The sequence below is a fragment of the Parasteatoda tepidariorum genome, chromosome 10, assembly GCF_043381705.1.
Source record: "Parasteatoda tepidariorum isolate YZ-2023 chromosome 10, CAS_Ptep_4.0, whole genome shotgun sequence".
Classification (NCBI taxonomy): domain Eukaryota; kingdom Metazoa; phylum Arthropoda; class Arachnida; order Araneae; family Theridiidae; genus Parasteatoda; species Parasteatoda tepidariorum.
In genome coordinates this window covers 47,595,435-47,620,314 of record NC_092213.1, presented here as the reverse complement: position 1 = coordinate 47,620,314, position 24,880 = coordinate 47,595,435, and the positions used below count along the sequence as shown (strand labels likewise).

Sequence of the window (24,880 nt, the reverse complement as noted above, 5' to 3'; positions counted from 1 at the left end):
AAAATATTAAATGAAAAGTTACTATAAGCATTTAACTAGTTAAAACTACAAAAATCATTAAAATAACATTTAAATTGTTTAACAGCCATTAAAAATTATTTTGTGTCACAGACGTAGGGACGTCCACGGAGGGGATTTTGAAGTTATGTTTATTAAAAAATAAGAATGAAATATTAAATACATTTAGCTGAAATGCATATGATTTGTTAGTTGGAACTTTACGAAAAATGATGAAGAAGAATATTAAGAAATCTGCTGTATTTCCTAATATTTATTACTAAGGGACTTAAAAAATCACCTTTTTGTGAAAATGACCCGTATGACATTTTTTATGTGATATTTATTTTTTTAAATTTCATGTGCGAAGCATCCACACGGGTGTAAAACTGTGTATTTGTAACTCCTTCTGGAAATCGAAAAAAAATGTTATTGAATGTTATTTTCATCAGCATTGAATGACTGCCTCTTGACTGTGATGATACCAAAACACTTACATGTTCTAAGCATAGTGACAAAGTTCGCATAGTGACATAGTGACAAAGTGCATAGTGACAAAACTTCCAATGGACTTGAATTTGACTTTTGTCCTTGAATTCTTATAATATAAGATTTTGCTACGAAATTATATGTTTTGATATAACAAATCTACTTTTAAATTTAACTGACATGTTTATTAAATTTCAGTTATAAGAACATTTTTTTTTTACTTTTTCCTGCAAGACCTTCCGTAACGGAATAAAGAGACAACATTTGTACCGTCCTTAACAAATCGGAACAGAAACAGCCACTGAATCTAACTTCCATTGTCATTGAACCACTAGCTTCAGACAACTACGACACAATAAGTTTTGTAAGTTGTGTGCAGTCACTTAATTCATGTATATCTTAGTGACAAAGCTTCGTATCAAATACTGAAGGTAGATTCCGTTGTTATTAAACTGATATGATGATACCATAAATTTTGCTAGTTAAGATCAATCACTTAAATTCATATATATTAGTGACAAAGCTACCAACAGATCTGATTCTGATGTTATCTTTTTTTTTTTCGTTTAGCGCTCGTAAGTTTTTGGCAATAAGTCATTTGTTTTTGTATGACATGTTTGTTTAATGTGAATTAAATGACATCTGTGATATTTTCTAATTTTTGTATGCAATGGTGCCTACAAAGAGTGATGGGAGCCAACAAAAAGTGATGTTTAAAGAATGTTAAAGAATTCTAAATGTTAATGATGATAAAGAATTCTAAATGTTAATGATGTTAAAGAATTCTAAATGTTAATGATGTTAAAGAATTCTGAAACAATTAAAATGTGCTGATTCAAAATATATAAACTGTTTGTCTCTATCACCCACCGTTTTCAGATATACTTCCTCAACAATTATATTTCACTAGAACTATTTACTGTTACATTAAATAATCATGACCACATCATTAGCTACACTGTTAGAAATTTCTCGGAAAAAATGGTTGAATAACACTTTATTGAATGGTTATTTTACCATATTTAATCAAAACAGTCAAATTACAATAAATGAAATGGTAATNCATTAAATAATCATGACCACATCATTAGCTACACTGTTAGAAATTTCTCGGAAAAAATGGTTAAATAACACTTTATTGAATGGTTATTTTACCATATTTAATCAAAACTGTCAAATTACCATAAATGAAATGGTAATTAAACTGTTAAGTTTGAGAAAAACTGTTTATTGACTGTGTTCACGTAATACGGTTAAACAACCAGAATTTTATCTCACCAATTAAAACCACCTAATGAAGCTACTTAGTTCTATGCAACGGCGTATATATCATTGCCGAGCGGGCTTATCTGTCAATCTCATGACCGGCAGAACTGGAGTTCGAGTCCTAATGGTGACACCACAATATTTCTTCTATTTCCTTCACCACAAGGAAAATTTCCAGTGTCCGGCACTCTCTAATTATCATTACCTTACGAAAAACCGAGCTCCTATGCCTAGTTAGATAATTATTATTTTTTACGTTTTTGAAAAATGCTAGTTGTAGATGGTTAAAAAATCGTATAGTTTTATATTCATCGTTTTATAACCATTCTTTTTGTAAATGGTTTCAAAACCATAAAGGAAAAAAAAATGTTCTTTACCGTAAACTTTACGGTTAATCGGATGTACAGACAGCTGCCAGTTATTTTACCATAATTTTAGAATGAAAATTTTAACACTGTACAATGTTAGAATTTTCATTCTGAAATTACTGTCAAGAACATTTTTTACCTTTACGGTTGTGAAACCATTTGCAACTAGTATGGTTAAAAAACCATCAATACAAAACTATATGGTTTTGTAACCAATTACAACTTGCACGGAAATACTAGACTTTTTCGTGTTATGCAGCTTTAGAGTGCTGCTATTTATGCGTGAATAAGAGCATCTATTTTAATAGTCCAGGGTCACAAATTGAGAGTGCAGGACGACGGAAACACTTCGTGTATTGAAGGGAATGGGGAAATATTGTGGTATCAAGACTGTGGTGTCGAACCCTCTTTCTGCCGATCATGGGGCTGACAGATTAACCCTCTTCGCTGTACTGTGTACCCACGTGCAAGGAACTAAGTGCCTTCATTAGGTAAGCCTAGTTAGTGCAATAAAATTATGGTTGTTTAACCGTATTAAAACAGTTAATAAGCGGTTTTTTCTCACACTTAACAGTTTGAATACCATCTTATTTATGGTTACTTGACTATTTTTTCATTGTATCATATGTAAATCAGTGCGCTACGAAGCATTTGAAGTGAATGATATTTTATATTGGTAAGTTAAATTGTTACAATTTCAATTTAATTCTTCAAAAAAAGCCTTTTATTAATCTACTAACTAATTTATGCGTCATGAATTTTTACGGAATCATGCTATTGACAATATTCATGAATTTTATAAGCAGTAATTAGTGATGATAAATATCAGATTTTATTTATCAGTTCCTTTTTTTTCATTTTCTGTTGAAAAGAAAATATTTATACACAGAGACATTATTCATGCTTTTTATAAGCAATAATTAGTGATGATAAATAACAGAAATTACTTATCTTATCAGTTCTTTTCCTTCTCCTTCTGTTGAAAAAAATAATCCCATTAAAAATAAAAATATCTTGTGAAACATATTCAATATCTTCCAGTCTAAAATAATGTGCAAAAAATGTTTTATATCCTTCCTCTTCAGATTTTTCTTATTAATAGTAAATTAGTATTAGTAGTAGAAGTATTAATAGTAAATTTTGAAATAAAATCAGATTTTTTGGAAAAACTGCGTTTTAGTTTTGCACAATGCAAAATCTCAAATTTATGAATTCAAATTATTTTTTTATAAAAAAAATATTGTGATGAACCAACTTTGCAGAAATCTAATTTCTGATTAGAATCTTTATTATTAAACAGAAAGTAAATAGCAACACACTTTTTTTAGTAAGCTACGAAGAAAATAAGAAAGAAGAAGAAATCAATTAAAATTTTCATTTAAATAATTAAAAAAAAAATTTTTTATCTGTATCAATTATTGATTTTTCAGTGCACCATAGTAGGAAGTATCAAGCACAAAAACAATAATTGTTTTATTGTTCTGAAAAGTTTTTATCATTCATCATGTAATTAAAACAACTAAAATGTTATTTAAAAAATTAAAAAAAAAATCATTTTTTATTTGTATTATTTATTGATTATTAAGAGTATCATGATAGCAAGTATCAAACAGAACCATTATAATAACCATCATGCAATTAAATCAACCAAAAATTTCATTTAAAAAATTAAAAAAAAATTTTTTCATTTGTATCAATTATTGATTTTTTCGTGTAGTAGCAAGTATCAAACACAACCACTATAATTGTTTTTAAGAGTTTTTATCATTAATCATGTAATTAAAGCAACTAAAATGTTATTTAAAAAATTAAAAAAAGCATTTTTTATTTGTATTAATTAATGATTATTTAGTGTATCATGATAAAAAGTATCAAACAGAACCATTATAATAACCCTAATGCAATTAAATCAACCAAAATTTTTATTTAAAAAATTACAAAAAAGCAGTAGCTCCAATTTCGCATCTAATTTCTTTATTCTTCTATTAGAAACAAGATCGCAATTCTCTCTTGAGAAATGCACTTTACTTAAGAAAATAAAACGAATTCCACTCACTTACCGAACTTAGTAACAAAATTAACTTCGAATAAATAGAATGGGTTTTTAAAATTAGTAGCCATAAAAATAAATGCAATCTTTTCAAGGCCTTTAGGTTGGAAACATGTGAATCTTTTGTTTTAAAGGAAGGATGTTATTATTCTTCAAACAGCGGAAGATACTAGATAATATCATACATTACCGGTCTCTGAATTTGTGTCTAGGGATCTTGGCGCCTTTACTTTAGTTATTTATTTGTTTACTTCGCGAAATAATTACTGAATAACTTTCATGCCCTAAGAACATTCTCGAATAAGCCTGTTATGGGATAATAAGTTTATAAATTTCCAAAATAGAAAATGTGGATTAAAACGACTTGGGAATTAGAGAGCGGACATTACAATTGAGATATTCTTTTTCCCTGTATTTAAGCAAGCAGAGACATACGACAAATTAACTGTATTTTCTTTCACGAAATTAAAATAATTATAAAAATTAATAGCCATGATGAAACACAGAGGTTTTTGAGAGATAATATTGTAGTTTACACAATAATTTCCATGACTTATATCTGCGTATTTATATCTCCGGTTTAATTAATCACTAAAACTTAAAAGCCTTTCTCTATCTTTACTTATTACTTACTTACTTATCCTCTACGTGCCTTTGGGCACTTAAGGCCTCTAGCATATCCCTCCAACGCCTCCTGTCTCTAGCAATAGATCTTGCTTCCTCCCAGCCAGATATTCTACATTCTTTTAATTCGCCCAAAAACATGCGCTGGATGGTGAGTCTTGGTCTTCCTCTTGTTCTTTTACCATCAGGGGCCCATGTAAGCGCAACAGATGTAATTTTTTCCTTGGACATTCTAAGGATATGTCCGAGCCAGCTCCATCTTCGTTTTTTAATTTCATCTTCTATTGTTTTTATTTTAGCTTTCTTTTATAGATTTTGACTTGATACTTTGTAAGGCTAGAAAATTTTAAAAATAAATCTTAAACATTTGTTCTTAAAAAGGTTTATAATTTTTGTATTTCGATCTTAGTCTGTTTCCAGGTTTCTGCGCCATATAATAGTACTGCTCTAACAATAGCTTTGTAAACAACTATTTTTGTCTTTATTTCAATATTTGACTCTCTGCAAAATTTATGTAATCCCTTAAAACATGTTCTTGCATGTTCTTCATTTGAATAACAGTCTTAAGGGTTTATTTTATTTATCAAATCGCAATGAATTAAACCGTAATAAATCAAAATTTAAACTATTTATTTGCTGTTGAAATTTTTAATGTGTTTTTTTATGATTCCAAAATTTAATTAATTTTAAGATTTAGTTATCATTTTTAAAAATAATTAAGACTTAAATACAACCCAACAAATCTTTATGTTTTTTCTACATAAATATTTTTACTCTAATTTTTCTTTAAAAAATATATCTAAATATTTCCATTTAATAAAATCACTGCTCTCTTAAAAGATGCATTAAGAAAACCCAATGTATATTTTCCGAAAGAAAATCGAATTTTCTTGCTCAGAGCAATCAATCTGATTGTTCCCATTTCTTATACAAGATCTTAACCCTTTAAACATCTGCCTCGATAATTGAATCCGACGGCAGCTTTCACTGGGAATCGAGCTGAGTTGAGTTGTTGAAACTGTTACAGGAATCGTTATTGTATGATCGATAACCGCTCCTTTTCTTTACTAGTTGTATCATTGTTTCATTGCCTTGTGAATAGCCTGTAATCAAGAACAGTTGTAAAAGAACAAGTGATGCTGAGAAGATTTTCAAAGGTTGGATACATTTGTGTAATTAAGGACCTATTGTACTGGGCTTTTCAAAGGAGTAAATTGATTAGAACATGTGATGAATTAGTTTGTGTTTAAGTAATGCTGGAAAAACGTTCGATTTCGAAACTAATTTTACTTTTTCTGAGTTTTTATTGTAAGAAAATATATCTCATAGTTTTCCTTAAATAAATGTTTAATACAGATTTGCATACGTAAATTTAATAAATACTTTTACTGTTGCACAAGTAAGCTCATAAACTGTTTTACTGTTATATTAGTAAATTCAGTAAACAGTTTAACAGGTACAGAAATAAATTTAATGACAGGTTTTACAGTCATTTACGTAAATTTAATGAACAGTATTACGCATAAGTAAATTTAACAAACAGTTTTAATATGCGTAAACTATGTTAACCGTTCTATAGTAAATTTTAAAAAAAAAACAGTTTAACAGTTCTTTAAGTAAATTTATTTAATGGTTTCACAGTTACATCTGTAAGCTAACTAAACAGTTTTATAAGTACAAATTGATTTAAGGTTGCATAACGAAATTAAATTAAAAGTTTTAAAGTTATAATTTTAAAATTGAATATGCAAATTAAATAAACAGTTTTATTATAAAACAGTTTTACAGTTACGTATGTAAATTAAATAAAAAAAATTACAGCTACCTAGGGGAAATAAATAAGCAATTTTGAAGTTACATATGTTAGCTAAGTAAACAGTTTCAAAAGTAAATTTAATTAACAGTTTTGCAATTTTTCAAAAATTGATTTAGTAAAAAGTATTGCAGTAACGTACGTGAACTAAACTAATCGTTTTACAGTTTCATATGTCAAATTAACAGACAGTAACAAACAGTTGAATAAATAGATATAGTTAATGGTATCAATGTTATTTATGTTAATTATATAAACAGTGTCACGTATCAAAATAAACAGTTTTTCAATTGCATAAATCAAACTAATTACACTTAAATTTAACAAACAGTTCCTCACAACCCATTTGGGTACAGGTTTTCGGGCATATCAAGAGCAATTTAATATTCTTAACTCCATTTGATTTAAACGTTTAGTAGTGATAATTTCTTCAGTTATTATACATTACTATTTATTAATTTACATAATTATATAATTAATTGCGTAATTGAATTAAATAAATTTTGAAACAAATATTTTTATTTTTACAGTGTGGTACATTTTAATGCAAAATAAGCATTTTCAGCTATAGTCTCGATTTTTAACTTTTCAAATGTAATAAATTTATAATTTCCAATATATCTCTAATATAATATTAGAGTAAATATTATGTCGATAATATATAGTTCCATACTCATCACTGAGAAAAATATTACATTTGTTACATACTGTCATAGTAATTAATAAATTTCATGGATCATTTTCAATTACTAAATACCATATATTTTAGAATTAAGGAAAAATAGTTTTGGAAATTTTTCAAATGAAGTAGGAGGTTTGGCTTATGGTGGGATATGTTTAATTCTTTACTCGCGCACAGTGCCAACAAAAAAATTTTTTTTTGTTGGTCGAGTTATAGCAACATATCTCTAATTGTAGCAAAACGGCACATGCAAAATGTAACAATAAATATAACAATTAAAAAGGAAACATAATAAAATGACATTAGGAAAGGTACATTTTTTTACATCTTCTAGGTTACCAGTGTTTGGGTAAATGAAAATAATACTAAAATCTAACAGCAGACAAAGAAGCTAAGATAGTTACGATAGCTAAGATAGTAAATGGGAAGTCAAAAAAGCTTCGTGTTAAAACACGAAATCTTATATCTGTGAAAGATCTTAATGTTTACGTACGCTTTTTTATCGGTTTTGACAAAAAAGAAGAAGAAAAAACGTAATTTTGGGGTGTGCACGGTTAGGCTTATATCGATAATATGGTACAATCGGATACTGAATGAAGACAGATGTAAATTTTAACAGCACTAAGCTTCATCAATTTCCTAAACTTATTTCAATGCTTATTATTTCTTTTAAATCGCTGGAGTAATGTAATTACCATGCCTGTTATAAACTGTTAGTGGGAATTTTAAACTTGCAAGCACACAATGTCTTGCAACAGTATTATTAAAAACCAATCAAGATGCGTACGAAATTACTGCAGGTAATCTAAAGGCTGACACAATGGTAGCATTTTCACCTAGCTGCGAAGACAGGATTGTTTTTTAAATCTATTTTGACAAACAATTCATAACCTTAGTGACACCAACTTCTGACATGCTATTTCCATGAGCCATACCGTTATGTAATTTCATAGGTCTGAGTCACTTGTAATCGATCCTGATTCTTCGCCAAAGGTCCTCTTAAAGAAAGGTCAAAACGGTCCATGAAGATTATCAACTGGCAACGGTTTCCGCTTGGTTTGCAACCCCAAGTTGCTGACTTACGATGATTGTACTCTTACTCTCTCTCTCTCTCTTATAAACTTTATTCGCCAGATTGTTGGACAATGGACAAAAGATAAGGGACTTTGGCGAAACAATTGAAAAGTCGACGACCAAAAATGATCAGGTCCCATCGAAGATTCACTGGTCCATGAAATACGTCGGCGGCACTTTTTCCATTTGGCGGGAAGTGGTCGTTAACTATTTAAATCTTTGTTTGTGCTGTAATTACTTTAAAGAAAAATTTGTTCTTTGTTTTTTCAATGGCTTAAAATGTTTTGCTGTCGTACTTGGTCACTCAGCTCCTACACATTTTTTTTTCAAACAATGGAGAACCTGGAATGAAACATTTCGTTTAATTAGTTATTTTGCACACGAAGAAAAAATTTCTGGTAAATTTACCGTATGGTAAAGACATTTCAGGTAAAAGAAAACAACAATAATTTTGGTAATAGAAAGCAAAATATACAATACTTAAATCATTAATTTTGGAAATTTTTCCGTTCATATGGCAACAGTTAAGCAGATATTTTGAAAATTCTGGAAAATTCCGAAATTTTGGAATTTCAAAACTACACTTCTTATTACTAAATATTTAGTAAAAGATACAAAAAAGTAAATTAATTTTACCGAATAAATGATTCTTATGCAATGCTCTATGGTATCTTAATAAAATTACTGAATTTTACCGCATTTACCAAATTTTATTACAAATTATAAAACCATATTTATTTATAATAATCAAAGCATTTCTGCAAAAATTACCGTTCATTTTGATGTTCCCATAAAGCTAGAAATTCTGCAAATGTTACCCTATTCTGATAGTTTTGACCATACTTTTTTTTCTCGGTCTAGGTATTTCAAGTCATCAATGTTAGATTTTTTTAATATATTGCTACAGAACACAATGTTTAATTATGTATCACAATATTTAATAATTAAATCTTTCTCCAATCGATAACAGCTAAAGTATGCAAGATTTTTATTTCTGAGAAAAAGAAAACTTGATTAGTATTGACTGTCACATGCTTTGTAAAAAAATTCCACTGCTAAATAATAGAATTTTGTAAATTAAATTTTGTTTAACATAAGCTGAGTTAACCAGAAAGTTTTTATAACTCTTGTGCAGTCATTTTACTTGTTTATATGTCAAAATTATGAAATGGAGGGATAAAAATTATGCGCCATAGAATGAAGTAACCATGTCTATAGTTCTGTGCATTTAGTTTCTAGAATATAGCAATCGAATAAATGGCTTCTAAAACTTATACTGTATTTATACTTTTTTTGTACCACAACCTATTGCATTTCGGTTATTTCAGTCAAATTAAATACACAAATAAAAGGTTTTTTCGATAGTGTTGACTAAATCGACCTTAGTTTTTGTTTCAAATTCTAGAAGGAATTTAGTAACATTGCTTGAAACATCCGAATTTTGGAAAGTACTTTTTTAAATCTTTCGGATAAAGATTTTAAAGAACACACGAAAAAATCGTGACCTTTGGGAAAGTTAAATTGTTATTCATTTTATAAATTCCTGAACTCTTACCATCTAGCAAGGAATAATTATGTAACACATTTTAGTTATTTATTTGTTCTTCGAGCAGCTTATTTTTTTTCAAAGATGGAAATTTTTTACATTAATACTTTATTTTACAATATTGAAAATTTGAAAAACTAAAAGTTACTCTAAGCTAATATCGACCTGGAAAAAATACTGAATGTTCTAATAAAAAGATTTAAAATATTTTGCAACATTGAAATAGATTGGAAGAACTATATTTCAGAAAAGAACAACTCTATGATTATTCCTTCAATAAAAAGCATGATTAATTTCCATTTCAAATTCTTTTTTGTTTCGGTAAAAAACTATTTAAGATCCACCAGAAAAAATAAAATATTATTTTTAATAATACAGTTTTTAAAACTAATCAGATAGTTCACTTCATTTAATTTTCTAAAGAACTTTGCACTAATTACATTTAGGTTTAAAATCAAAAATTCATAAAAATTAGAAATCATTCAAAAATCATTTATCGAAAATTAGAAAAACTAAAAGTTATTCAACACTAATGTCGGCTTGAAAGAAAAAATACTGAATAACTTAATAAAACGATTCAAAATATTCTGCAACTTTGAAATAGGTTGAAAGAACTATATTTAAAAAAAAAACTCTTTAATTATTTTTTAAATAATAAACGTACGTTAATTTCCATTTCAACATTTCGTTCAGTTTCTTAAGTGAACCAATTAGAAATATCGCCTGAAAAAAATATATCATTTTTAATAATTAAATTTAGAAAAATCAATCAGAGGATTCACTTCATTTGATTTTGTAATGAACTTTGCACTAGTTACATTTAGAATCAGCGAACCAAGTTTTCAAGGTTGAACAGTGATTTCATTTAAGCAATTACATGCACGAATTAGATCGTTTAATTTTACTGACACAATGATTCGTTTTTAAACTCTATGAAACACTTTCTTCAGGATTTTGCCTCAGCGTGTTGTTTAGTTGTTACCTTTCAGTGTTTTAGTATTGAAAGTGTTTCACTTTTTAAAACGGGGCTATCCGCTTTCACCTGAATATTTTGTTCTCGATTTTGAAGCTGCATTTTTGACGCGTATATTTAAAGTTTAAAATTTTTTGTCATCTGCCATTCACTTATTTGTATAAAAATTATTCTATTCTCCTTCTTTGGAAACATTTAGAACAACTCGAAGAACAACATTAACCCTACTTTTCAAGGATACTTAAAAATGCTCAGCAATTATTTTTAGAAATAGAATAACTTAAATTATAAAGCTAATTAGTTAGGATTTAACGAGATTAATAACATCGTTTGTTATTTAAAAAAAAAAAAACTTTTATAAAGAAGCCGATTAATCAATATGTATGTAAGTGAAGGGAGGGTGGGTTTGTGTCATGCTTATTTATGCTGTCAAGAGGAAGAAGGAGGGTGAACAATAATTTCATAACATCGTAAAATTGTCTTATTTTTAAAGAAATCATCATCATCAATGGCTCGACAGACCTGGGTGGCCCTTGGCCTTTTTACGAAGCCTTAAAAAAACTTTTAGCTGTAAGAAATGAGAGAACAAATATTTGAAAGAATAAATATTTGAACGAATTTTAAAGTCACAAAATTTTGAAAGTTAGAATTCGAAATATTTTTTGCCCATCAAAATTTTCTTATGGGAGTTAAATTTTTTAGCTTATGAAACGTACTTCTATCCCATTAATTTGGGTCATCATAAATATTAAGTGAAGCCGTGAAGGCTCAGTGGATAGAGGGTTTGCCTTGAGGTGAGCCGGGTTCGAATACCAGCGATGGCTGGTCGAAGCGAATTCTGCATCCAGCTTGCACTAACCACAGTACCGATGTAAAATATCCTCAATGGTAGACGGATCATGGGTTAGAGACCCCTTGCCGTCAGATTAACCGTGGGTGGTTTTCCTCTCTAATGCATATGAGGGTTAGTTCCATCAAAGAGCTCTCCACGAAGGCAAATTTCTCCCACTACTTGATGCAAGAGTTCCCTTGTCTTCTGGATTGGGTTCAAAATTACAAGGCTGCGGAGTTGAACATCAATTATTACAAGGCTACGGAGTAGTAGTCGTGAACCCAAAAAATTGGGTCAGCTGTTCAACGACGGATACAAAAAAAAAAGAAGGAAAATTAGGGAAAACATAGAAGGCCATTTTAAATCCTATTTGTTCCGAAAGGCCTCCAGAAACTATAAGTCTCCCAGGTCTATTCAAGCTGATAATCTTTTATCTGCATTAGCAAATTCTTTACCATATTATGATTGAATAATATCCCATTGATTGATAATTATTAAGCATCTGATTTATTCCAGAAACGACTTTAAACATGAGAAATTCATGCAAATTTTAGAATTTTAAAACACATTAGTGCAACTTATAATGTAAAATTAGTAAATTTTCATTAATTAATTAATTCCTATTTGTTCCGAAAGGCCTCCAGAAACTATATGTCTCCCAGGTCTCCTCAAACTGACAATCTTTTATCTGCATTAGTAAATTCTTTACCATATTATGATTGAATAATATCCCAATGTCAACAAGACAATTAATTCTTTGTCGTCTAAGATCTCATAAGGATAAAAAGTTAAATATCTAATTCTGCACAAACTGGTAAATTTAACTTTTGTCAGTTTACCTTGGGAAAAAAAGGCATCAACTTAAGAACAATTTTAGAAATTTGGATTTTTTTACAACACACAATAATTCCCTTATTAATACAAAACTGATAGAATTTTTAAATTAATAATTTCAATCATTAGCCATTAACTAATAATGTCATTAATCAGTAAATTTATAGTAGCACGCACGTACTTCATACATTTAATATTGTTTGTTTCAAAGTGCTTAATTTTATATTAAGTAAAACAACGTACTTCAACCATATGACAATATAGAGAAACCGATGAAGATCTCAAGGATAAAGAGTCCATTATCTATTTCTGTACAAATTGGTGAATTTACATCTTCGAAGAATATGAGAATTGTCAGTTTACCTTGGAAAAAAGGGCAACAACTTAAGAACAATTTCCTCGCACGCAATGGTGATTATCGTCTGTCATAAACACGCAATAAATCTGGCAACGTGAACAGAATGGAACACTCGTTTATAGACAATATGCAAAACTTTCTCCACAGAGAATTATCGTTTGCATCTATCAATTGAAAGTGCATGCAGAGTTGTTAATTTTACGAACGCATAACAACATGGAAAATAGTATAAACAGTTTTAACAGTTAGAAAGCTTGGGTAGGCCTTTAAAGAATGATAATTATTTCCGTTCAATGAAAAAATATTTTGAATGCAATTATAAGTCATTATTTCCGTTGAATTGGCAATCTATGGTGAAATACTTGTTTTGCATGATTCACTATTAAACTGTTACTTTTAAATTAAAATTATACATCCGTTGCTTTTGCTAACGGTGCAATCAAAATTTTAATTTATTCCCGAAATAAGTTTTCTTCATCATTTAGAAATTTGAATTTTGAACCTAAAACGAGTTGCTTAAAACTGCTACACTGGTACGTGTTGAACCTCACTATCGTTCAATTTCGAAACTACTTCAATACATATTCTAAATACATATTTAATAAGTTCAACCATATTATCGAATGCCCTTAAACTCGTTTTCACGATATTAATCGTTAAATTTGAACAAACACGTGATTTAATTTAAGGTTTTATACAGTTGGTCAACTTGTAAAAAATTATGGTAAATTGTTTTTCCTGAGTGTTCATACGTAAATATATTAATAAAGTTAAATTTTAAAAACATTTTATTTCTATTATTTTTTCTAACTTATACTATAAAAATCTCCATAACCGGCATTACGTCCTATTAAATTACGTCCTATTTTTGATGTATTTTTTCAGTAATTTAAACAAATCTCGTTATACAAACTCCTTAACAAAAGGAAAATTGTATTTGATTAATCCAATTAAATCAGTCGTGTTTTTCTTATTAACTAGAGTCTCCCTCTTAACATTAAAAACAGAAATTAATTTTTTTAATACAACATAATTCATATGTACAGTAAGCAAAAGAAAAAAAGAAAAAAGATACAAAAAATCCTGAATATCTTTTGATCTTATAATCGTGTTCTAGCACTTAATCTTAAAGGTTTGAGAGAGTGACCAAAAATATTCTTATTAATTAGTTCAGATGATGTTTTAAATTACAAAATCCAACACAAAAACGTACTTTCTCTATAACAAAGAAATCAAATTTTAAATACAAGACTTTTTTTAAAAATTGATTTCTCAGGAACTATTCGATTGATTTTACTCAAATTTTGTATTTTGTCAAGTAGAAATACATTCTTTGAAATGATGTAAAAAATTGTATACCTTACAATTTAAAATTGTTTCGATTATTATTAAATAAAGTAATAAAAATTTTCAAGAAATTACTTTTTTGCATAAAATTATCTTTAGATAAACGAATTTCATAGTTGTGTGCAAAGATTTTTAAATTCGCTTAAGAAGTTTACAAAGGTATGGCGAAATACGCAAAAAGTATAATTAACAGTAAAGGGTCCAAACTTATGACCACTCTCCTGAGTATACTATGGGAACCCTATTTTTCAGATTGCGGCTACCCTTGGGGGTTTAGAAGTCATAATCCATCGAAAAAGAGGTATGTTTATTCAGAGAAAATACGTTTTTGTGTCTGATTTTTTTTTAACCAAAAACTTCGTTTGAACTAATTAATTAGCATATTTGAGGTCACCCCCACAAACCATTAAGATCGAGTCCTAGAAGGTGAAGATCCTGCTCACTTGACCAAAGTATTGAGACCTTATTTCTCTGATTGAGGCTCCTCTCAATATTTTAGTGGTCAGAAATCCGAATCCGTCGGAAAAAAAGGTGTGTTTATTCGGTGAAAGTTACATTTCTGTGTATGATTATGTAACTCAAAGCACTAATGTTACCCAGAATGTAATGTAACTTCACTAATTAATTAGCACATTTGAGGTTAACCTCTCGAATCATTAACATTGAGTCCTAGAGCATCCGATCACTAGATCAAAAGTTATTCCATTCCATTATTATTATTTTTGTTATTTTTTGCTCACTTTTTTTAAGGCATTTCTTTGATATAATTCCAAAATGTCCAAAAAGAAAAACTTAAAATAATTCCAAAAAGAAAAACTTTTTTTAACCTAATATAAAACATTTAATTTGTTTAATATTTTTGAAATGCTTAAGCATATTTGATATATGGGTGATTCTCACGAAACATGACAATTCGGACCAAAACATTTCTTCAAATTTAAAGTCTTCAAAATAATCTAAAACTTTTTTTGTATGCTTCTTTTGCTACACTTATTAATATCTTACAGACAGCAGTGTAGTTTATTGACATTTGATCGAGAGAAAAAATAAAATAGAAATTCACCAAATCTTGAATGTCACGAAAATGACATATTACCTTAGAAGTTTAAAAAACAGTCATCTTAAGTTAATAGTAAGTAACTCAACTTAAGCCTTTATGTTAGATAGACCATAAATTGCTTAAATTAATTCTTTTTATCCACTGTAGAAAGAAACAAAAAAAATTTTTTGCTGATATGTAAAGAATAAAATTGTGTATAATAATCAATCATTGAATAAATAAATAACTTTGATTACATCCAAGCATATTACAATCATAGATAAACTTGGTATTAGGTTAATATTTGCTTTCCCTCTTTACAGTATTAGCAGTTAAAAAGAATTTCTGGTAACACTTCAATGTCCAGGTATTCATAAGCCAGGAAAATGACAGCCAGGATAATGAAAAATTCGCCATTTTATAGCATATAACTTTACTTTCATTTAATATTTTGGCCGAAGACGTTTATATTCTGCAGAAAACAACAGGATTTCTTAAAATAACTCAGATAAATCTTTGTAGTTTTTGTTATTAATGATCTCGAGAAGCCGGGAAAATGACAGCGTAAAAACCAACTCACCTTGGAAAATTTTGAACAAATTTAATTTAATTTCTTTTGCTTTATAAGAATAAAAAAAATTAACATGAAAGCAATCTTATCTGATAAAAAATTAATAGATAAGAGCCTTCTTCTTACTTTTGTATTAACCGCTATTCCTTGACCGGATGTTGAATTATTTTTGTTCTTTATTATGTTTCGCATCATTAACTTTATTATTAGTTTTTTGTTGTTATGAATCAAAATGATGAATCATTAAAGTCAGATAAATTCATTGCACGTATTTATCAAGTGAAGTGTAAAAAACTGTTTATTAATTAACTGTAACTCGTGATTTTTAATTCTTATTCTCGTATACTTTAAATACGTTGCAATTATGGAACGTATTTTACAAATTCAGTTAATAAAATTTTTTATTTCTGAGAGCTTGTTATTATTATCATAACATATGACAGATGAATAAACATGTTTTAATGATTGTTTTATTTATTTTAGATATTTTGCAATTCGTGATATGTATTGAAAATTTTAAAAAAAATTTCTTTATTTTTTCAGTCGAGGTGAATTGAGTACGTGCTGGTTTATTCTACTTTCCGGTTCCGTTTTCATTGATGGTTCTATGTATCTTCCAAGAAGCAGGTATGTCATACAATTAATTGATCTTATATTGATTATAATTGATTTGATTATATTGATTATAATTGATTTGATTATATTGATTATGATTGATCAATTGATTATAATTTATTTTTATGATTAAAAATAATTTCACTTTCTTTTGTTCGGAATTAAAAGCATCTTAAACTGCATATAGTTTGTTCAACAAAATTATCCAAATTTTTAATTATACTAAATATTAATCATGCTGCTTTTTACTCGGAGAAAAACATCTGGTAAATTAATCGTGGTATATAGTAAAAAAAAACTATATTTCTGGCAATAAAAACCAAAATGTGCTGTATTTAAACCATTCATTTGATAAAATTTTCCTTTCATATGGTAAAGGTTTACCGGAAATTTTGGTTTTTAAAATTTTAGTTCTTATTACCGGCGCATTTATAGAAAATACAAACCTTAAAGATAAATTTAACCGAATAAATGCTTTTATGCTGTGATCTGAGGTATCATGATAAAATTATCAAATTTCACCACATTTACTGAATTTTTTAAAAAAATAGTTGAAATGGTTCATGAAATAATATTTTTTTATTAATATTACCTAAACCATTACAAAAGCGCTTCGTGTTTTCATAAAATAAGAAACACGATACCATTTACCACATTCTGGCAGTTTTAACCATAATTTTTTCTAGTGTACAAGTACAGTATTACAATAAAAAAACAGGCTTACTCGAAGTTAGCAGTAATTATGATCTTATTATAACCTTATTAATTATATATTTTTAAAATTTGATTTCTCGAGAACTATTCGACCGATTTCGCTGAGATCTTGTATTTTACCACGTAAAATGACGTTCTTTAAAATGATGTCAAAAGCAGTATACTTTACAAATCACAATTTTTTCGACCATTTTTAAGTAAAATAATTTAAAAAAATATTTTGTAAGAGTTATAATTTGCAACTTTGGAAAAGCGAATTTTGTAATTTATATATGCAAAATATTTTCAATTCGCTTAAAAATTTCTTGAGGTACAGTGAAATACGCAAAAAGTAAAATTAACATTAAGGAGTCTTTGGACCATTCTTTTGACCAAATTAGGGCCATTTGTCGCAGATGGCGGCTACAGCCTATAGGTCAAACAAAAATTCTAATTCGTTAAAAAAAGGTATATTTATTCAAAGAAAGAAAGTTTTTGTGTCTCATTTCATAACTTAAAATATCGTATGCACAAATTAATTGGCAGATTTGAAATCACCCATTCGAACCTTAAGAATTGAGTGAAGATCCGATCGCTTGATCAAAAGTTATTCAAGGTGGTCCGTTTTTTTATTTTTTTTATTTTGCGCAACGTACATTTGCCTTGTAAGCGAAATTCGTGCGATGAGGGAAAACATAATAAACATCATGTATTCATTAAAAAATATATCTTGTATTTTTAAATAACATAAGAGTCGCATATGTTTACATATCTTAGTGAAATATTTTATAAGAAATATTTTAAAAACATCCTATAGTCAATTTTTCTTCTATCTCAATTATCTTAAAGCATATCTTCCATTAAAATTGCAATACAGTTAAAAACAAACATTATTATTAGATTTTATAAAAGCTATTATTTATTTCAGAGTTAGAAATTTCTCAACTGTGAAATTAATATTAAAATCAATACGCATTTCCATAATGAAAATTGTCTAAATATTTTTTTTCTGGACATAATATTGTTTACAAATAACATAATACATATTTATTGTTTTTTTAGCATATATGACTCAAAGGAAATTGTTTATTTATTAGCGTTCGAAGATTTGAAATGAATTTTGACTTCATTAAATTCAAAAAAGGGAACATTTAAAAAGAAAGAAATTTCAAAACCAAACATAATCTCTAGATAAAATTTCCCGCTGCTATATTTGAAAAAAAATATGAATCAATTAAATTACTCCGTTTACTGAATTTTTTTTCCAAAAAAGCATGTTTTTTTTTAAGTTAATTTTCCTGTTCTGGTATTGAATGTCTCTGATATTATTATTTTACTTCCATTTTAAGCAAGTGAAATATATTTTACGGTACCTTAACTTTGAAATTTAATTTTACATCGTGTATAAAACACTGTGAGTTTCAATAGTTTTTGCATGTTTGTTTTATAACAGAACAAATCATAAACGAGCTTTTTTTTAAATAAAATAAACTTAATTTATAACAGCTGAGGATATATTTCCTTTCGGAAAAATTCTTTTTTGAATCTGAATACTATTATGTCGAGTATTATCTTTGGTGGAATATTTAGTTTCATCATATAGAATACTTAAACGAAATCTGATAAACATGTTAATTCAGCGTGTAATTTGTTTATAATTTTTTTCCTTCATATTTTGAAACACTAAAAGATCTAATTTTTACACTTCACAAAATTTTTGTAGACTAAAAATATAATTTTTTAGAAAATTAGTTTTGGTAAACAAAAATTATTTATAAATTTTAAATTTAAAGTAATCAAAAAAGTAATAAAAGTAGAAATTTTAGAAAATGGTTATAATCTGAAATGTAGATAACTTTAACCCTATGACGCAGATGGGACAACCGGTCTCCTTTTCATGCATTCTTTTTCTGACATTTCAATTAGTGGTAAAAATATATATTTTAGTATTTTTTAATTATAAAAAACAAACTAATAGTTGCTAAAATAAAATCTGATAGGTTATAGGAATTATATTTGTACTAAAAAATCAAATTATNTATATATATATATAAATTTTGTTAATTTATACATATTAAATTTTTGTGTGCATTCATATTCAAAACTTTATCAATAATTGATTTTGTGAATTAAATTTTCAATGATGAATAATTGTTTCTATAAAATCTAAATTAGTATAAATAAGTGCTAATTTAAAAAATTATTGCTTGTAAGCGAGCCGTGTTTGGCAGATTTTACCTTTAGTACATTAAAAAAAACACTGGTGTTTCATGCTGTATTTCATAACTATGAATAATTAAAATTCTAAATATAATTTTTCCACTCATTTTGACCAAAATTAATACGAAATAATAAAAGAAGTATGAAGAATATTTTTAATAAAAATTCTACATCAAAGGGTTAAACCACCAGTTTTTGAAATAGGAATCAGAAAACTTTTTTTTGAATATATCTCGTATATTAGAAAACTTAAAACGGTTTTCGGCAAAAGTAAATTCAATGAGAGACAAAAACCTTCAAAATCAAACCTAATATCTGGATAAAATTCACTGCTATTAGGTTTCAAAAAGAAAATATGCATCAATTAAATCACTCTCTTTACCGAATTATTTTTCAAAAAAGCTTATTTTTTAAGTTAATGTTCATGCACTGGCATGGCAGATATCTGATATTATTATGTCACTTTCTTTATTACCCAGCAAAATGTTTTTTTTTATGATACCCCAACTTTAAAATATAATTTTACCTTGCAGATGAAGTACTGTCAGCTTCGGTAGTTTGTGTACGCATCTCTTTTTTCATAACAAGATAGAATCTAACGAGTTTTTTTAGGAAGAATTTATGTAATTTATAGCTGTTTGAGGCTACATGTATCGCATTTCAATTTGGAAGGAATTTTTTTTATACCTGGATGTTATTACGTCAAGTTCTTATCTTCCTTCGAATACTTCGTAATCTTAAATTGACTTTTTAAAAACAATCTACCCAACATGTTTTTCGGAATATGTAGTTGATTTACAAAATTTATTTTCTCTTATTTTATAATAAAGCAATTACGTGCAGTTTTTGCATTTTGAGGAATTTACAGATGCACAAAACTGATATTTTCTGTAAAAAAAATATTGTTACGTAAATAAAAGTCAAAAAATAAATGACAGATATAGTTTTCAAATTTTATGCGAGAAAATGCAATATAGAGAACTTACGAGAATCGCTTTGATAAAATCGGGTTCTCTTTCCAATTGGAGAAAAAATAATTCTGATAAAATTACCTCACTGCATATTAATGACATCTGTTTATAATATAAACCCATAGTTTTGATTAATAAAATCAATATATTCTGTATTTAAGCAGTTCATTTGGTAATTTTTTTGTTTAGTTTACTGGAAAATCTGGTTCTCAAAATTAAAGTTCTTATCACTACTCAATTAGTAAAGTATAAAAATGTAAAAGTTAATTTAACCGAAGTAATGGTTTTTATGTATGATAAAATTACCAAATTTTACCATATTTACTACCTAGCAGATTAGAAATAAAACCATATTTTATTGCTATTTTACCAAAAGTCATTAATGAATCGCCTCGGTAAAAATCCCATTATTTTAGTGTTCCCATAGATCCAAACCACAGTAAATGTTACCATAGTCAGGTAGCTTGGTAGTCAGGATTTGGACCATACTTTTTTTCTTGTACAATATATACTGTAATAATGGCAGTAATTATGAATAAATTTATATTATGAAAAAACTGTGGTGAAAAGAAAAAGACAAATAAGTTTATCTCCTATATCGGCATATTTTAGTTTCGGACATTTTTGTTAATACAGTTTTTCTTACTTCTACATCTTTTATTTGCCCAGCTCACATTTAAAGTTTTTATCCATTAAAAATACAATAAAAAATATTGATATATTTGAAAAGTATGGATGATTTCAACACTGTTTAATACCTCACATGTAAATAGTCGACAATTACTTTTTTCGAATTTGTGTTATCCATCAGCGTCTCATACCAGACGATATGATTTTTATAAGTATTGTTTTATACAAACGTATAGTATATGTTGGGGTGATATTTGATGATTGAGTTTGAAAAAGTCGTCAAATTTAGCGATTAAAAGTATTATTTAGCAAACCCATTAGAAACTGATGTTAACAGGTTATCGTGGCCTTGGCTAGGTTAGGTTTTCCGCGAGTATATCTGCATGGAAACTAGTAAATTAAAATTTAAATTTGGGAAAACGATCCTGACAATGCAGAACTTCAAATAACATTTGCTCGAAATAATCCAACATTTTTTTTTATCGTTTTATCTTTTTCTTATAAATGGTAATAACGTATAGATAATATATTTTATGTATTAACTAACATACAATATCTGCATAAAATGATTTATTCTTATATATTTGCTATTCGAACATTAAATTTAAAAGTTGATTTAGAGAAAATGATTCTGAAAATGCCAATTTTTAGAAATCGTTTTCTCTCAGTTATGCAAATTTTTATTCATCTTTATAACAATATACACTTTTTTTTAAATGCATATTTCTTACAATTTGTATTATTTATATTTTTTGCTCAATATTGTTAGTACTCAAGAAAGTTCAATACATGCTCAATATAGTTTTTCTTAGAATTAAACTTCTAAAAAAAGAACTTAAACTTCAATTTTTTAAGGAATCTGCTACAAGAATAGAATTCGTATCCTCTGAATATACATGCATTTAACAAAAGTATTTCTATCCTCTCCATTTCGATTCGCTTCTATTCTTTAAAAATTGAAAATTCGAATAGAAGTGTTTTCAAATTCAACCTTGTATTCCCGTACTCAGAAACATAGAATGGAAAGTTTCGCCCAAAACAAGCTTTTAAGTGCTTTTTAAATCCCAAACTCCTCATTAAAACTACAGTCCCTGACCTACTTGTTCTTTAAACTTCTCGCTTCTTTTCATGAAATATTCATTAAGAGGAATTATTCTGAATAAAAGTATTTTTACGCTGCAATCGTTCGAATAAAGAAATATTTTGTACTCCAGTTATCTGCATCGATGGGGGATATTTAAATGGATGTTATGTGTTTCTTCTTATTTTTACAGTTATTTAATTATGATTTTAAATGCTAATAAATAAAAAATGCAATTATGGCAACTATACGAAATTTCAGTACTTATTTTTAGAGTTATTTAATTATGATTTTAAATGCTAATAAATGAAGAATGCAATTATGGCAACTATACGAAATTTTAGTACTTATTTTTAGAGTCATTTAATTATGATTTTAAATCCTAATAAAAAAAAGAATGCAATTATGACAACTATACGAAATTTTAGTACTTATTTTTAGAATTATTAATTATGATTTTAAATGCTAATAAATAAAGAATGCAATTATGGCAACTATACGAAATTTTAGTACTTATTTTCAGAGTTATTTAATTATGATTTTAAATGCTAATAAAAAAAAGAATGCAATTATGGCAACTATACGAAATTTTAGCAATGTCTAAAGAATTTAGTTCTGACTGCATTACTTTTATTAAAAATTTTAGTTTTTTCATTATTTTTAGGAATTATTAAATTATATTTTCTAAAGTTTGAATTAATTAGCAGAGTAAGCAAAGGCGGAAACTAAAAAAAAATTTCTTAAGGAGTACGGAATTAATTTACAATTACAGAAGTCTTTTTAAAATTAAGGAAACATTCAGATTTTCTACTGTTTATAGTTTTTTACTCTTTTATTTATGGTGTTCATTTATTACAATATTGAAATTTTAGTTTTAAAAGAAATGAATTCAAGGATGTTAATTAACTAAGTTTAAGTAATGGCTACATAATTTAGTAGTAACGAAGAATTGAAAAAAAAATCTTATGAAGGAAATTCCATTTTTTCTCTTCCTTAAGAATCTAATAAATTTTCCAATAAATTCCATAAAACTACACTTACTTTTAAAATTAAAAAAAAAACTTTAATTTTCACAGATTATTTGAATATATTTACTTCTGAGCATTAAAAAATAAATAAATTCGATTTGTTCTAAGAACATTTTTATATAATTATACACTATCCTACAATAATTGGAGACACAGTGTCAGTTTTTGGCATTTTTTTTTATTTTCTCAAGAAATACTTAGGATCATCTTATAACTATTCATTCTTATAACTATTTCAATTTCTCATACACATGTATTAAGTTTAAAGACTTCAGATGTTTGAGGGACCAAAAAAATTATAAATTAACAACAAATAACGCGAAAAACACTCTCACACGTTTTTTTAACACTATGTTAGAAACTATAACAATGAACTGGTTACTTGTATGGATTACTTCGGTTTTATAAGCAATATTTGCATTAAATATCATAAGCCTAGCTTAAGCATATATTTATGGAAATACGGACATTTTCATAGAAAAATGATTTTTTCCCTAGAACTTTAAAAATATTCAATGAAATTAAATAAAATATTTGGAACAATTTTTGAATTAAGAACGAATTTATCATTTTAAAATTTGAAAACTATTCGTTAATAATAGCGTAAGGTATAAGCATTAAACCGTTTACAACTAGTATAATTAAAGAATCATGAAAAAACAAAACTATACGGTTTCTTAACCATTTACAAATAGCATGGTTTCAAATCGTGAAAAGGAAGTTTAACTAGAACTAGGCTTTTTTTATTGTAGAGTGTGGGACACTAGAAATTCTTCATGTCTTGTAGGGAATAGGGGCAATATTGTGGTATCAACGCTGAGACTCGAAACCCCGCTCTGCTGGTCAGGAGATTGACAGATTAACCCGCTCGGCTGTAATATGTACCTAGCTGCAGAGAACTAAGTGGCTTCATTGGTACGCTAAAATTCTAGTTGGTACGCTAAAATTCTGGTTGTATAACCGTATTAGGTGAAAGCAGTTAATAAACGGTTTTTCTCACTGATAGCAGCTTGTATACTATCTTATTTATGGTTATTCGACTGTTTTGTTTCAATATGGTAAAATAATAATATTAAATAAATTGTTATTTAACAATTTTTCTGTGATATTTCAGACAGTGACCATGACTTAGGATTTTTTTTTCGTGTACTTTGACACAATACCGCATCTTTATATCAGTATGTTTAAGTTTATTGCTACACTGTTAGAAATTTCTCTGAAAAAATGGTTAAATAACAATTGATTGAATGGTTATTTTACCATATTTAATCAATACAGTCAAATAACCGTAAATAAAATGGTAATCAAACTGTTAAGTTTAAGAAAAACTGTTTATTAACTGCTTTCATCTAATACGGTTAAACAACCAGAATTTTATCGCACCGACTAGAACCACCTAATGAAGCTACTTAGTTCTTCGCTACTGCGCACATGTCATAGCCGAGCGGCGCATCAGAACTGGAGTTCGAGTCCTAGTGTTGACACTACAATATTTTCTCTATTCCGTTCAACACGTGAAGAATTCCCAGTGTCCGGCACTCTCCAATGACCATTAACTTACGAAAAGCCGAGCTTCTACATCTAGTTAAAAAAATATAAAGTTTTTAAAAAATGCTAGTAGTAAATGGTTAAAAAACTTTATAGTTTTGTATTCATGGTTTTATAACGATATTTTTGTAAATGGTTATAATACCATAAAGGAACAAAATTTTCTTTTCCGTAAACTTTATGGTTAATCGGATGGACAGACAGCTGCCAGTTATATTACCGTAATTTTAG

At 27.6% G+C, this 24,880-nt stretch overlaps 1 protein-coding gene across 1 annotated transcript in view; it reads left to right on the top strand.

Moving 5' to 3' along the window:
- LOC107455860 (rap guanine nucleotide exchange factor 6) overlaps positions 1 to 24,880 on the top strand; it is a 372,206-nt gene that overhangs the window by 94,337 nt on the left and 252,989 nt on the right. The window contains exon 4 of the mRNA XM_043045121.2: positions 16,407 to 16,490. Coding sequence (XP_042901055.1) covers positions 16,407 to 16,490 — 84 coding nt within the window. The remainder of the gene's footprint in view (positions 1 to 16,406; positions 16,491 to 24,880) is intronic.